The sequence below is a fragment of the Spermophilus citellus genome (assembly GCF_964194105.1).
Source record: "Spermophilus citellus genome assembly, chromosome: 1".
Taxonomy (NCBI): Eukaryota; Metazoa; Chordata; class Mammalia; order Rodentia; family Sciuridae; genus Spermophilus; species Spermophilus citellus.
Genome location: NC_138182.1, coordinates 168,817,666 through 168,833,630, shown reverse-complemented (window position 1 = coordinate 168,833,630; position 15,965 = coordinate 168,817,666). Strand labels below are relative to the sequence as shown.

The 15,965-nt window shown below is 39.7% G+C and overlaps 1 protein-coding gene across 1 annotated transcript; it reads right to left on the bottom strand.

Annotated features, from left to right (window-relative positions):
• Positions 1–9,282: 9,282 nt before the first annotated feature.
• FAM170A (family with sequence similarity 170 member A) lies at positions 9,283–13,515 on the bottom strand (the record flags this gene model as incomplete). Its single annotated transcript, XM_081296551.1, has 3 exons — positions 9,283–10,064; positions 10,972–11,112; positions 13,446–13,515. 3 exons carry the CDS (start codon positions 13,513–13,515, stop codon positions 9,283–9,285), a joined length of 993 nt encoding a protein of 330 aa, XP_081152677.1.
• Positions 13,516–15,965: the final 2,450 nt, after the last annotated feature.

The following is a 15,965-nucleotide window of genomic DNA, read 5'->3' as shown; positions in this document are numbered from 1 at the left end:
TAACTCAATCAATAAATGCACAAAGGGACTGAACAGGCACTTCACAGAAGAAGAAATAAGAGTGGTCAAAAAATATATGAAAAAATGTTCAACATCACTAATGATTACATAAATGCAAATTAAAGCCACACTGAGATTCCATCTCACTCCAGTCAGTATGGAAATTATCAAGAAATACCAGTAACAAGAAATGTTGGCAAGGATGTGGAGAAAAAGGTACACTCATTCAGTGCTGGTGGGACTGAAAATTGGTGCCACCACTCTAGAAAGCAGTATGGGGAATTCTTCAAAAACTTGGAGTGGAATTATCATTTGACCTAGTTAAACTACTTCTTGATATACATCCAAAGGACTTAAAATCAGCATACAATAATGATGCAGTCACATCAATGTTTATAGCAGCTCAATTCACAGTAGCTAAGCTATTGAATCAACCTTCATGCCCTTCAACAGATGAATGGATAAAGAAAATGTGGCATATATACACAATGGAATATTACTCAGCCATAAAAAAGAATGAAATTATGGCATTTGCTGGTTAAATGGACAGAACTGGAGATTATAATGCTAAGTGAAATAAATCAATCCCCCAAAACCAAAGGCTGAATGTTCTCTCTGATATGTGGATGTTAACACACAATAAGGTGAAGGGAGGGAAGAATAGAAGTCTTCAGATTAAACAAAGTGAAATGAAGGGAAGAGATGGGGGTTGGGAATAGGAAAGACAGTAGAATGAACTGGACATAACTTTCCTATGTTCATTACGAATACATGACCAGTGTAATTCCACATCATGTTTAGCCACAAGAATGAGATCCTAATTAGAATAAGTTATACTCCATGTATAATTAAAATGTCAAAATACACTCTACTATCCTGTATATCTAAAAAGAACAAATAAAAAAGAGAAAGAATTTTACTAAATACAGACTTTTATTTATGACCACTCCTTGTCCTGTGGGCTAAAATCTGAATTCACTTTAATTCTTAGGTCAAAAACCATGCTGGCCACTTCTCTGGCTTAACATTTAAAAAGCACAAACATCATGGGCAAATAAGAACCAGGTGCATCCCACCCTCTCTTCCCATCAAATGTGAAATAAAAAACCTATACAATGAAAACTACAGAACACTAAAGAAATAAGTTGAAGAAAACCTCAGAAGATGGAAAGATCTCTCATGCTCCTGGATAGGCAGAAATAATATTGTTAAAATGGCCATATTACCAAAAACATTATACAGATGTAATGCAATTCCTACTAAATCCCAACAACATTCTTTATAGAAATAGAAAAAGCAATCATGAAATTTATTTGGGAAAATAAGAGACCCAGAATAGCCAAAGCAATCCTTAGCAAGAAAAGTGAAGCAGGAGGCATCACAATACTAGAACTTAAACTATACCACAGAACTACAGCAATAAAAACAGCATGGTATTGGCACCAAAATAGACTTGTAGACCAATGGTACAGAATAGAGGACACAGAGACAAACCCACATAAATATGGTTATATCATACTAGACAAAGTTGTCAAAAACATCACTGGAGAAAAAGACAGCCTATTCAACAAATGGTACTGGCAAAAGTGGAAATCCATATATAACAAATGAAATTAAACCTCTATCTCTCACCCTGCACAAAAATCAACCCAAGAGTGGATCAAAGACTTAGGCACTAAAACAGAGATCCTGTACCTAACAGAAGAAAAAATAGGCCCAAATCTTCACCTTGTTGACCTAGGATCTGACTTCCTTAACAAAACTCCTAAAGCACAAAAAGTAAAATCAAGAATTAATAAATGGGATGGGTTCAAATTAAAAAGCTTCTTCTCAGCACAGGAAACAATAAAGTGAGGAGAGAGCCTAGAGATTGGGAGAAAATCTTTACCACATGCACCTCCAATAAAGCATTAATCTCTAGGCTACATAAAAAAACTCAAAAAACTTAACACACACACACACACACACACACACACACACACAAAATAACCCAATCAATAAATAGGCCAAAGAACTGAACAGACACTTCACAGAAGAAATACAATTCATCAACAAATATATGAAAAAGTGTTCAATGTCTCTAGCAATTAGAGAAACACAAATCAAAACTAAGATTTCATCTCACTCCTGTCAGAATGGCAATCATCAAGAATACAGACAACAATAAATGTCAACGATGATGTGGTAAAAAGTTACACTCATACATTGCTGGTGGGACTGCAAATTGATGGGATCGCTATGGAAAGCAGTATGGAGATTCCTCAGAAAATTGGGAATGGAACCACCATTTGACCTGGCTACTCCACTCCTTGGTTTATATCCAACGGACTTAAAATCAGCATACTATAGTGATGCAGCCACATCAATGTTTACAGCAGCTCAATTCACAATAGCTAGACTGTGGAACCAATGTAGGTGTCCCTCAGTAGATGAATGGATAAAGAAAATGTTATATATATATATATATATATATTTTTTTTTTTTCAATGAAATATTACTCAGCTTTAAATAAGAGTAAAATTATGACATTTGCCAGTAAATAGTTGGAGTTGGAGAATATCATATTAAGCAAAATAAGCTAATCCCACAAAACCAAAGGTTGAATGTTTTCTCTAATATGCAGATACTAATTCACAATAAGGAGGGAGGCACTAGGGAAGAATAGTGTTACCTCAGATTAGGTAGAGAGAGGTGATGGGAGGGAAGGGGAGGTGATGTGGGGATAGGAAAGATAGTAGAATGAAACAGACCTTATTACTATATGTATATATGTGGCTACATGACCAATATAATTCTGCAACATACACAACTCAAAAAAATGAGAAATTATATCCCATCTGTATATGATATATCATGCATTCTACTGTCATGTATAACTAATTAAAACAAATTTGAGAATTTTTTAAAAAGTTAATTGTGGAAATAACCTAATCCCAGAAAAACCAAAGGCAAAATATTTTCTTTAATATGCAGATGCTAACGCATAATAAGGGAGTGGGGGTGAGGGGTTGGGGGAGGACAGATGTACTTTGGATTAGACAAAGAGGAATAAAGGGAAGGGAGAGGGAATGGGAGTAGGAAAGACAGTAGAATGAATCAGACATTACTATCCTAGGTGCATATATGATTACTGGACCAATGTAATTCTACATCAGGTACAATCAGAAGAACGAGAAGCTATACTCCATATACATATAATATGTCAAAATACATTCTACCATCATGTGCAACTAATAAGAACAAATAAAAAAACAGCTTATTTTGGGATTAAAAAAACAAGTAAAGGAAAGAAAATTATACTCTGATTTTGTTTTTGAACAGTGTACAAAGGTTAAATATGTCAGTAGCAAAGTAAATTCAACAGTCTATTAAAATAGAGAAAACAATAGTGAAAGGAAGTTTACGCCAGGGAGACAAGAATTGTTCATTATCCAAAAACTGTAATATATTACACAAAACTACCAGACAAAAGAATGATGCATAAAATTATTATAAAATTTTTAAAGTTTTTATTAGTGCATTATACATAAGAGTGGGGTTCATTTTGGCATAATTATATATAATGTCTCCCTTCTTCCTCTCCCTTCCTCCCTTCCTCTACTCTACCAGCCTTCCTTCTGTTTATTTATTGTTTTATTCACTGGTTCTTTATACATAGACACAGACGTGGAATTCACTGTGGTATATTTATATGTGAACACAGCATAATTTGGTCAGTTTCTGTTCCTCCCTTTTCCCATCTCTTCTCCCTCCCCATCAATCCCCTTCTACTCCACTGATCTTCCTTCTATTTTACTGCCTCTTGATTTTTGCCTTATTTTTCTCTTTATTTTACATATGAAGGAAAACATTCAACCCTTGACTTTTTGAGTCTGGTTTAGTTCACTTAGCATGATGTTCTCTAGTTCCATCCATTTACTAGAAAATGACATATTTTCATTCTTGTCTGTGGCTGAGTAAATCTCCATGGTGTTATATACCACATTGTTTATCCATTATATATGGACAGGCACCTGGGCTGGCTATATAACCTAGCCATGATGAATTGGGCAACTATAAATACCGATGTGCCTGTATCACTAGAGCATGGTGATTTTTGTTCTTTTGGATAATTACCAAAGAGTAGGATAGCTAGATCTTATGATGGATCCATTCCTGATCTTTTGAGAAATCTCCATTCTGTTTTCCAAAGTGGTTGCACTAATTTGAAGTCCCATCAATAATGTAAGAATGTACCCTTTCCCCCACATCTTCCCAGCATTTACTATGGTGTATATACTTGACGTTTTTCAGTCTAGCGAGTGAGAGGAAATCTCAATGTAGTTTTTAATTTGCATTCCCCTGATTACTGGGGCCATTTAAATTTCTTCTTTTGAGAAATGTCTGTTTAATTCATTTGACATTTTTATTGATTGGGTTATTTGTGGGTGGTTTTTGGTGTTTTTCTTTTTGTATTTCTTTATATATTTTGGACCTTATTTCCTGCCAGAGGAGTAACTGGCCGAGATTTTTTCCCATTCTGTAGGCTTTCTCTTCACGTTCTTACTTCCTTTGCTCTGCAGAAGCCTTTTAATTTGATGTCATCCCACACTCATCATTTTTTAGAAATTATATTCTTTATGGTCATTAGTATTTACTATTGTAACAAAGGTCATATCATGTTCAGAAAGGGAAGAAAAATTAAAAAGCAGAAAGAAGTACAAAGCAAAGAACCTCGGGGTTTTTATTTGTATTTAATATGACTGATCATAGAAAAGTACAGTATGCTACTGTATAATTCTTACACCTAAAAGATTTCAGCAAGGTTTGTACATATGGGATCAAGGTCTCAAATATGTATCAATAATAATTAATTTCTAAATGTAATAGAATCTCATGCACAAAAGGAACATAAAGAAAAAACACCTTGTACTGAATCAACAAAAAGAATTATATAGAACATTTGTGGAGAAATGCTTCAATGATTATTGAAGGACAAAGAAAGAAGAAAAAAGATTTAAATGAAGGAAAAAATATACCTGTAACAATAACTGATAAACTTACAAATCTACATAGGTGGATACAAAATGAACTTCTGGTATATGTCCTAGAGAAAGATTTAGAGTCCACTTGTTTATAATAGAGGAAAGTTGAGCACAATCAAACTTCCACCAAAACACATTGAAAATTTGTCAATTTGTCAATACTGATAAAATGAACTGTAATACAGAAGTAAAAATTAATGAACTACAAAGATATGTATCAAAATGGATAATCTTAAAAACATGTTTTTTTTTTGTTTTGTTTTTGTACCAGGGATTAAACTCGGGGATACTCGACCACAGAGCCACATCCCCAGCCCTATTTTGTATTTTATTTAGAAACAGGTTCTCACTGAGTTGCTTAGCACTTCACTTTTGCTGAGGCTGGCTTTGAATTCACAATCCTCCTGTTTCAGCTTCCAGAGCTGCTGGGATTACAGGCGTGTGCCACTGTGAAAAACATGTTTTTTGAGGATGAAATAAATTGCAAAATAATATATGAAGTACACACAATGCTATATGTAAACTGTTACTCAAAACATTCTTATAAACACATACATAATAGTATAAAACACACATGGGAGTAAAAAAAAAAAAACTCCAACTCAGCATATGTAAGGCAATGAAACCCCAAGGAATTTCAAATTTGTAATTATTTTTTATTTTACAGTCATCTGAAGCAAATTGGCAAAATACTAAAGTTTCATGATGTCTCCATAGGTATTTATTATCAAAAAATTTCATCACATTTGAAATATTTCATAATGAAAACATTCAAATAACAAATAAATCCTAGGACAGATGTTGGCTGGGGTTGATAGCTGGGAACGTGGCACCCAGAGAGTGATGGTGCTCAGAGGGAAATGCTCTAAATCACCAGTCCCTTGCTGGAGATGAACAGAACGCACTCACATTTTCCTACCTTTCCCTCTGAGCTATGGCAGAAGCCTCCCCTGATATCTAAATATTTTAATCCTATTTTTGATGAAATTAGAAGATAAAATGCAATTACTTTTACCTCCTGAGAGTTTCAATCAAATGTTCTGATAAAACGAGAAACTGTGTCTACATGCATGGGAAAGAAGCAGACAGTGTTTGAAGTGTAAATTAGAATGACTTGGTAAATTAGGAAATAGAAGATACCAGCCTCAAAAAAAAAAAAAAAAAAAAAAGCGTAGAAAGGACTTACAGAGGAAGGAAAGAGAAGACAGAACAGAGAGAATACAGGTTCTTTCCCCTGCCAGCACCTCAGGCAAACACCCAGCCCAGGAGAGAGTAGGTACTGGTGTTCCCACCTAACAATCCATGCCCCACATAAGACATGCAAAGAAGGGAGCCTCTCTGAAAGTTCAAAGACTGCGCACACAGAAACAAGGAGATCCTCAGTGGGATCTCTAGGGACAGATGACTCCTGCCCCTAAAAGTGTTTGTCAAGACAGTCCCACTTGGTTTTACTCCCAGGTAGCCTGTGTGTCATGGGTGATAGCCATTCCCTTTTGGTAAGACATCCCTACCTATTTTCATTTGCCACAGTTAATTAAGCAGATTGCAGGGAGGGAAGTTTAATTATCTTGACTCTACCTGCAATCCTACCAATAGCTTAAAATATGAGCTCAGGTATGGCTTTAAACTTACTCTGAGCAGGGATTCAGAGACTCAATTCAGAATTTGTTCTACCCATGATGCCATAGACAGGGTCTGGTGTGATTAATGTGAGCACTTGTCTTGGTCAGAAGAGAATGCAAGTCACAGGTCCCTACCTCACAGTAGGGGACATGGGCTTGTCAATGCAGTTCTTATTAGAATATGATAGCACATCAAGAGCTGCTTCCTGAAATACTTGGACTCCTAACCCATTGGCTCTTGTATTGTCCACCTCTGTGCTTGCAGGCCAATGTCCACCACAGCAAGAGCAGCAATTGACAGTTTCATGTTTATAACCAATATCCTGACAATTTATGGGAAGTAAATCCTAGGTGTTTGAAGCAGTCATTGGAAGATGGAGTACATTCCGAGGAAAGGAGAGAAATTGATATAGACCAAGGAAAAGAGGAATGAGATAGCATTTCCAATCTTGGTGGGTTCAACAGCAGGTGAAATGGAAAAAGAATGAAAATTAGAGTGTGCAGCGGCTGTTAGAGAATTCCCCACAGGGTGGTGTGGGTAATCGAGGGTGAGTTAATTCTCAAAATCTGAATTCTTTGAAATGACAAAGTAGGCTCGGGGGATGCGGATATTATATCCCAGATGCAGAGGATGAGAGCATGGAAGTGGTTAGGAAACAAGATTATTCTTATTGAAATAATAACATACTTTATTGATTAAATAAAGCCCCGTAGAAGATCCCTTATAGGCTCTCAAAGAACCTGTGGGATTTTGGAGTTGCCTATTATTCAATTTAAACTGACAAAATCTCTGAATTTCAAATTATTTCCTTCTAACTCTGCCAGTCCTCTAAGGCGTGGCTTTGCCTCCATTCAGATGAGGGAGATGTTACTACACCCTCACTTTGGAAAGACGACGCACAACCTCATGCGTCAAAATCAGTCTTCAGTGCCTCAGACACTTGTTTTTCTAGTGGGTGGTTAGCAGTGATGTGAGGATAAGGTTCGGAGATGATGAGATCAAACCTTGGGAATCCAGATAAGACTGCATTTAAAATCTGAAATATTGACCTCAGAATTGGAAATATCAGAACTGATTGGCTTAAACTCCTAATGTAGCAATTTCTTCCCCCAAATCTGGCCTCTTTGCAAGTGCTATAAAGGAGTCTCATCGTCCCAGGAGGAACCTGCTCCATGAACAGCTCCAAGACAGAAAATTTCCTCTGTCCTGGTGTATCCCAGTAAAGGCAAAAACCAAAAGCCCATCTTCTGAGAAAACCTTCAGGGACATGCAGAACCCTCTCCAGGCCTCTGCTCAATGCCTTCAGCCTCACTCAGCCATTTCCATTGTGCCCAGTATTTCCTAGTGACTTTATCTGAGCTCAGTGGAGTTTGTCATGATCCCATATTAAATGTAGCAGCCAGTCTTGGAAAAATGGTCAGAGAAGCCTAATAAATCCCAGGTAATTAGTGCTGTCTCTGGAAAATGCTGGTAGATATCACTAGTACTGATGTGAAATGTCACTCACAAACCACACTAGAGACAAAAGGATAGATAGGTAGATAAATTTGTTAATTAAATAATGCAGACAGGCAAGGTTTTGAAAACAATCTTTATTGTATATGATGTTTATATGTTAGACTGAGCGGTGTGGTCCCTTCATCCTCTTTTATTCTATTGGCATTCTATCTGCTATTATCTCTTCTCCCTGGGAGTGAGAAAATAAATGAGGCAGAGCAGGAAGGGACAAGAAGTGACATGAGCTCTGCCCATCAATAACCTTTCACTTTAATCTCAAAGCCTGGGACCATCCACACCAGTTCAGTTCAGTTCAATTAAATTACAGCAAAATAAAGGTTCTAGAACTTTTCCGGGTTGGGGGAAAATCACTTCTACATTGTTCCCTTTCCACGTTTCCCTTTCCGTCACAGGGCCATGTTCATGGGCCAGAGTGAAATCAAAGCTCAGACCAAAGACTCACAGACCCCATACCTTTGATCCTGCTGAGCACTGGTCCTCTCTCCAAACCAGACTTGGCCCTTGAGATCATGCTGAGCTCTACCTGCCTAGAGGGACTCTAGTATTTCTTCTTAAAGTTGAGGACAGTCATGGATATAGTGGGAAACTTCCCAGTCAGAACTCTCCAACTTCTCATTTAACCAAAAGGAGGTCAAATCCCCCGAGAAGCACTGAGTGTACCACAAGCTGATGGATCTGCAGAGCCATGACAGAGCCCAGCGCATCCCTGCAGCCCCTTCTTTCTCTCCCTGCGAGTCTTCCTAAGGTAGGCTTGGAAAACTGTGCAAGCCTCAGGCCTTACCTCTCCCAAGAGAAGGCTGAACCATCTTCAAAGATCTTCTGGCTCATGAATCTCAGTTGCTATGTGGAAATCAAAATAGAGGAAGACACTTAGTTAATGAGGGAAGGAGCTCGGCTAGCCCTTAGAAATCCTCTGAATTTCCTGCGGGAACTGGAAAGCTCAAGACAAATCCCAACTTATAGGCCGGTGAGATGTCTGGGCAGGAAGCAGGGGGCCCAGTTATGCCCCCTTCCATTATTCCCCAAGCTGGATGAACCTCCACCCCCACCTCTCCCTCGTGGGGTTGAACTGGAGAGACAGAGAAAGCACAGCTCCCTTAGCAGACCCAGCCCCTGCTCACTTCCTATCCTTTGGAGAATGAAACACACAGCCTGGACATTGGCTCCAGGGTCTCTTCAGGCCAGGGTCTTCCCTTGTGGGCTGGTCCTCCTTATTCTCCTTGTCTTCTGGCTTCTCTTGTTCCTCCTCCTCCTCCTCTTCCTCCTCCTCCTCATCCTCTTCTTGGGCGCTCTCTGGTTCTACATTGCTTATCAGCTGAGTCATGGTGAGATGGAAGACGTGGCAGCTGAAGCCCTCCCTGATCCCATGCTTCACATGCTCCTGGAGGATATCCATGGTGGAAAAGACCCGGCAGCAGGCCATGCATCTGAAACCATTCTCCATGGTCACCAGCCAGTCAGGTGTCTTGGCCCTGGGTCTCTCCTCCACTGCAGGTGATCCTGGCGGGCTATCTGCCTCTGCCCTTTCCTCATGTTCTTTCTCCTCCCCGTTGGGCTCGCTGTCAGACAGGAGGTTTCTGGTGGATACATCAGAGGGGGGAGTACCTACTCGCACTTTCTCAGGAAGGCTTACTTCTTCCATCCTTGGCTGCTTTTCTAGGCACTCTGAGGTTTCCTCTGTCTCCCAGGAGACAGCTACACCTTTTTTCATTTTTACCTGCATGTAGTATATTTTCATGCCCTTTTCCTCTTTGTTCATACACAGAGAGGACACACAGGTCTTATAAGATGAATGGGTGGAGAAGGAGTTATTCTGGGAGTGGGGAAGAGTCTCCCCTCGTTTTTGAAACTGGGTTAGGGGTGATCTAGGCTTGGGACTGTCTTGTAATTTCCGGGTTCCTGGGAAAGGAAATTAGAAACATAAGAACATGCACAGAGCCTGCTGGAAACCGAGAATGCAAAACTGTGAATATGCATGGTAGAGGAGAGAGGGTCCATGGTATGATCCAGGTGTGTGATAGGTCTGCTATCCATTGTTCGTATTCTGGGGGGATGTGGGTGGTGTCATTTGTGTGTATAAAGATATTGGGGAATGTCTACACACGAGTGTTGAGTGAGATAGTGAGGATTATGGCATGTGTGGAATAGAGGTGGGGTTTGCATACTGGGAAGATGGTATTTTGTGACTTTGCTGCTGTGTTGTTTGTGGAATGTGGGCTGTGATATAGGAAAATGGCCTTGTAGGTCATGCATTTTGGATTTGTGCATGTGCTAAGGATGTATGTATCCATGCAGAGTATGGTTATATGTGTGAGGTATACAGGCCTGAGCTGTGTGGTCCTACTGAGCTATTCTGGGGAACGCTGTCCTCTAGAAGCCACAAATCCCACATAGTTTCTCTTAAGGTCCCTAATCTGGTCCCTTAGCCTGACACCCCAAACCCAAACCTTTCAGGCCATTGTTCTCTGACTTCCCACCATGATCATGCCAGGGTTCAAGATCTCCCACGGTGAGCTCTCCTAACAGTTCTGAATTCTACCTGGGCCTCTTCACAGAGTCCGGACCACCTCCAACTGCCCTGGGCTGCTTCTCAGCCTCATGCTTTAAATTCTATGCTTCCTGCACTGTACTCAAAGTCTGATACCCAGGGAGCCCCACATTCAAGGAGCCTCACACCTACAAGTCTCCATATCCAAACAGTCTCACAATCAAGGACTCCTTCATCCAAACTCTCACATCTAAGGAGCCCGCACCCAAAGTGTCTCATACACCCAAGTCTCACACTCAAGCATCCCTGTACCTCTACTACCATGGAAGAGCTTGTATGGAGAAGAAACACAGGAGAAGTATTCTGAGGCAGAGGAGACCTCCCCTCCTCCTAGGCTGCACATCTTGGCCACTCCAGTGGATTCAAGATGAGGGGCATCCTCTTGTGATTTTGACATTCCTGAGAAAAGTATGAAAGTCACAGTGATTTGGGGGGTTGGACATATTTGTACATCAGTCACCTATCCAACAAATATTTACGAGTGTCTGACATGTCAGATGTGGTAAATACACACAGTTTAGAGTACGGTTCCTTGTGGATATTCCAGTATTGAATTACTCAACAGTTATTTTATTAATATCTTATTAGGAATGAATGCCTGTGTGATTTACTGTGAATATGTGTAAAGTATAAGAATGATGTGCTTTAGGTGGGGCCAGTGTGGAGTTTGTATACATGCTGTGTTCACAATTCAGGAATAATGTGATACCTAACATTTCCTGACAATATAGTGAGGCTTATTTGTGATGTACATTTATTCATTTATTCAGTGAACAATATTTAGTAAATAGCTACTATGTATCAGGCATTATTCCACTATTCTAGGCTTGGGAATACTGAACAAGACAGAGTCCCTCTTCTAATTGGCACTTCTATTTCAATTGGAAAGGCAGGCACTAAACAGAAATACATATAAGTATATAAGAGGACAGATCATGGTGAGAATGTAAGGACCACCAGATCTGTCAAACAAAAATACCTGATACCCAGTTAAATTTAAATTTAAGATGAATCACAGTTTTCTTTAGTATAAATTGGTCATATTGAATATTAGGGACTTTCTCATACTAAAAAGTCATTGGAGTTTTATCTGAAATTCAAGTTTAACTAGACATTCTATTTTTTGGCAACTCTAATAAAGGTGTGTCAGTGAATCTGTTTAATTTTGGTTTTAACAAAGTAGGCCTGGTGTGGCTACAGGTTGTGTTACAGATGTGGAATGACCTGAGACTGGTTCTTATAGAAATATTTAGAGGTAGTTGTAATGTAGTTATCTTTGTCTGAGAATTGAAGAGATATGTGTACTTGTGCATATGAAGGTGCGCACACACACACACACATACATTCTCTCTCTCCAGAGTTTAGTGTAGAAAGAGAGCAGTGTTATACCCCTGGGTTGTGTGAACATGTAATAATGGAGTAGTATGCTTATATATGTGCTGTGTGTGGTTTAATCAAGCAGATGTGTGTGGAAATGTGTAACATTTTTCCTGTATCAGGGTGCATATGGGCATGAGACTATCTCATGGGAGATCCTAAATGAGAACTCTGTATGTACTGTCACATGTTTTGAGCATCACCCAGGTCTAGGCATGTTAATGTTCATTTATTACCATAAACCCTGCAAACTTCCCAGTGACCACTCTATCCCCATTATCCCCACTATTCCCTCTCCTAATACACTTGTAAGGAGAGAAAATATTCTACAATGTAAAGGTAGATGGGGTAGAAGAAACCTTGGCCTTCCCCTTCCTGTCACAGGCCCCTGGAAATATGCCTCCACTCCAGGCCCCCATTCCAAGGGGAGGCAGATTCCTATACCAGAGGAGCCTGGACCTCATAGAAGCTGCTGGGCTCTGACTTGGGCAAATCCCTCCAGATGGATTTCTGGGATAGGATCCACTTTGTCCCACCTGCTACACATGACTACCACCCCGCCCCACATCAAGGCAACGTATTTGTTTACATTTAGCACATCACACAACCTAGAAAGCAAATAACTTGGCAGCTCTTTGTGTTCTTTGTTTCCCCCAGGATCCTGAGGTGTCTTGCCCCATCCATTAAGGTCTGAGTCCCCTTAAGGCATTTTCCTGCCCCTTCCCTTCCTCTGGGAAGCATCCAACCTGTGCATCCACAAACTCCACAATGGCATATTCTTCCTGCCAAAGGAGTAAAATCTCCATGCTTTCTGTATGTCACCATTCTTAGACAAAGTCTTAATCTACTTTTCTAACAAACATGTCATTTCCCAAGATAATTTTCAACAAGACCTTTAATTCAGCCACTAATCTTTCTTCTTTCCTAAAAGGGACAGTGTAACTCACAGATTTCTCTCGCTGTCCCCCACACTTCACAACTCCCAAGTGACCCAAAAGGAAAAATAAATAAAGAGAATATGAAAGAACTCAGAAAAACTGCATCTGAGTTGTGTAGCTGGAAGCCCCTGGCACACACACATACACCCAATGTGCCTGGAGTCCATAGCTCCAGGTGCCAGCCCCCAGGAGAGAAGTTCACAGACCAGAAGGGCTGACTTTCTATCTGCCTGGGGCATCTGGACTTTCTGTGCCTTTTCACACCCTTGGGACCCTTGAGATGGATCCAGCAGCATCAGCTGATAACAGGTCTCCCCTTTACTTCATAGGCACCTGTTCACCTCAATCCCTCATTCTTAGGGAAGCCTAAGGCTGGCAGGCCTCCCCTGTACCCCAGAGAAGCTTCCCAGCACGTACCTCTTCCCTTCTCATCAGTTTCCTGGGACTCTTCCTTTTCTAAATGTTTCCTCTTTTGTCGCCGTTTCATAATATCAGCTAGGAGAATCCCTTAGAAGATTCTTAGTGTCCAGTTCCCCCTTTTCCCTACAGGTCGGCCCTTCTTGACTCTCAGGAAATCCGTTGAAATTATTCAATACAAATAAAAATCGTCAAGTCTTCTCTATGACTGGAGAACTCAAACCACTGATCGAACCAGCAGCCCTGCCCAGTGCTCACTATACTGCAGGGCTGTTAAGGTTCAAAGGTCACCAGGCCCACAGGAGGATTCTCTTACCTCAGTGATGACATCAGAGCATTCTGTGGCCCTCAGCCCAACACAGCCTCTTCAACTGCAGAAACCCCGATTAAAAGAACAATTCCTTTTCCCAATGGAACCTCTCTAATGAATTCAACTCTCTCATCTTTCAAATGTGGCAGAATATTTTTAGATGTTAACATGTTTCTGTTTCATTTTTTTTTCTTTTTCTCCTTTTATTTCACCCTTTCCTTTCTGCCCTCAAGCAGGTAGCAGGTAGCTGGCTCTGTGTTCATCGCTCAGAGCTGGAGTACAGCAGGGCTGAAAGCAACAATAATTTGCTGATAAAATTTGACTTTTATTTCTAAAATCTTAAACTTCATAGAAAAGAGGCAAAATATAACAGAAGTAGGATTTGGGGGGATTATGCATTCACTTCTTTCTTACTCTACTAGAACTGTCAACATACTGATTAAATCAGAAATGAAGATCTCTATGGCCTGTGGACGAGAGGGGCCCTGAAGTGTGGAGAGAGAGAGAGAGAGAGAGATGGCAAAAATTCCAAGAGGAGATTGCTGCATTGTTCACACAAACCGAATGGCAAACTATCCCACTCCTGCACAGGAGTCACCAAACCTGTAGGAGCCATGGCAACTGAGCAGACATCAACACAAGACCTCTTAGCTCCTATAAGTAGTGACCATTCCCTTATCCTAGCCTTGAAATCATGGTATTGCAAGATTTCCAAATAAATCTGGGTGGAATCCACACCGGACATCAGAAGAACACTTATTATAAATTAAGTAGAATTATTTTAAAATGGCATGCTATTTCTTGTTGACAGATTACATACTCTCCAGGAGCTGCTTGGACTCTTGCATCTGAAACTACACCAAATGAGCCCACTCTAAACCTATCCCTAGGCACAAGCCTAGGTAACACAGAGAGACACCTTGAGTTGGAGAAGGGGCCTAGACTCATGGTTAGTAGTGAAATCAATGCCTATCCTCAGAAGCAGACCAGTTTTATGTTCTAAGGGACAAGTGGGGAAGGCAATGCAAGAGGGTTTTACTTTTGTATTTTATGCTCTGAATTGTCGGAATTTTAAAACAAAAATATCTTAATACGTAACTTATATAATTAAAAAATACACAGATATTGAATCTGACACTCTTAGGAAATTCATACAATCTAGAGTGAAACAGAAAATATCACAAAAGACCCTGCAGACATCAAAAAGGTAATAAGATAATCCTGCAAACTTTACAAACATAAATTTGATAACTTAGATGAAACGGACCAACTCCTCAAAAAGCACAAAACACAAAACTCATCCAATATAAAACTACAAAGAATGTACAATTTGTAATTATTAAAATCCAGAAAGCAAATTTCCATGACCACATAGTTTCACTAGAGATTCTCACAAACATTTAAAGAAAAATCAACACCAATTCTACCCAATCTTTTCCAGAAGAAAGAAAGAAGCATTCTTAATTCATTTTATGAAGCCAGTAATACATTGATATGAAAACTAGGCAAAGATAACACAAAAAAGAAAACTACATGCCAATATCTCTCATGTATATAGATGTAAAAATCCTTAACAAAATATTAGTAAATAGAATTCAGCAATATATAAAAAGGATTATATACCATGGCCAAGTAGGGTCTATTTCCAGGGAAGCAAAGCTGATCTAATATCTGAAACTCAACCAATGCAGTCTACTACATTAATAGGCCCAAAAAGAAAAAATAACATCATTATATTGCTATAGTGTGGATCTGGTTCTGACCCCAGAGGCTCATGTGTTAAAGGCCTGGTCCCCAGGGGCAATATTGGAAAGTGGTGGAAACTTTAAGAAGGGGAGGCCTACTGGGGGTTGTTTTGGTCATTGGGGGCATGGCCTTAGAGAGTAAAATAGTTCTCAATAAAGGAACAAGCCAAACACCAATCTCTCTGGTTGAGATGTGATGATCCCTCCCACATGTACTTCCATGGCTATGTGATACTATCTGCTGTTAAACAGGCTTAACCATTGGAGCCACCTGATCTTGGACTATGAACCTCCAGTACTTTGAGGTAAATAAACCTCTTTTCTTCATAAATAGCTTACCCTAGGTATTGTGTTGTAGAAATGCAAAACTAACATCAACTGATTTTTAAAAATCATTCGAAAAAAATCTATGGTGGCCAAGCAGGGTGGCACACCTATAATACCAGTGACTCAGAAGGCTGAAGC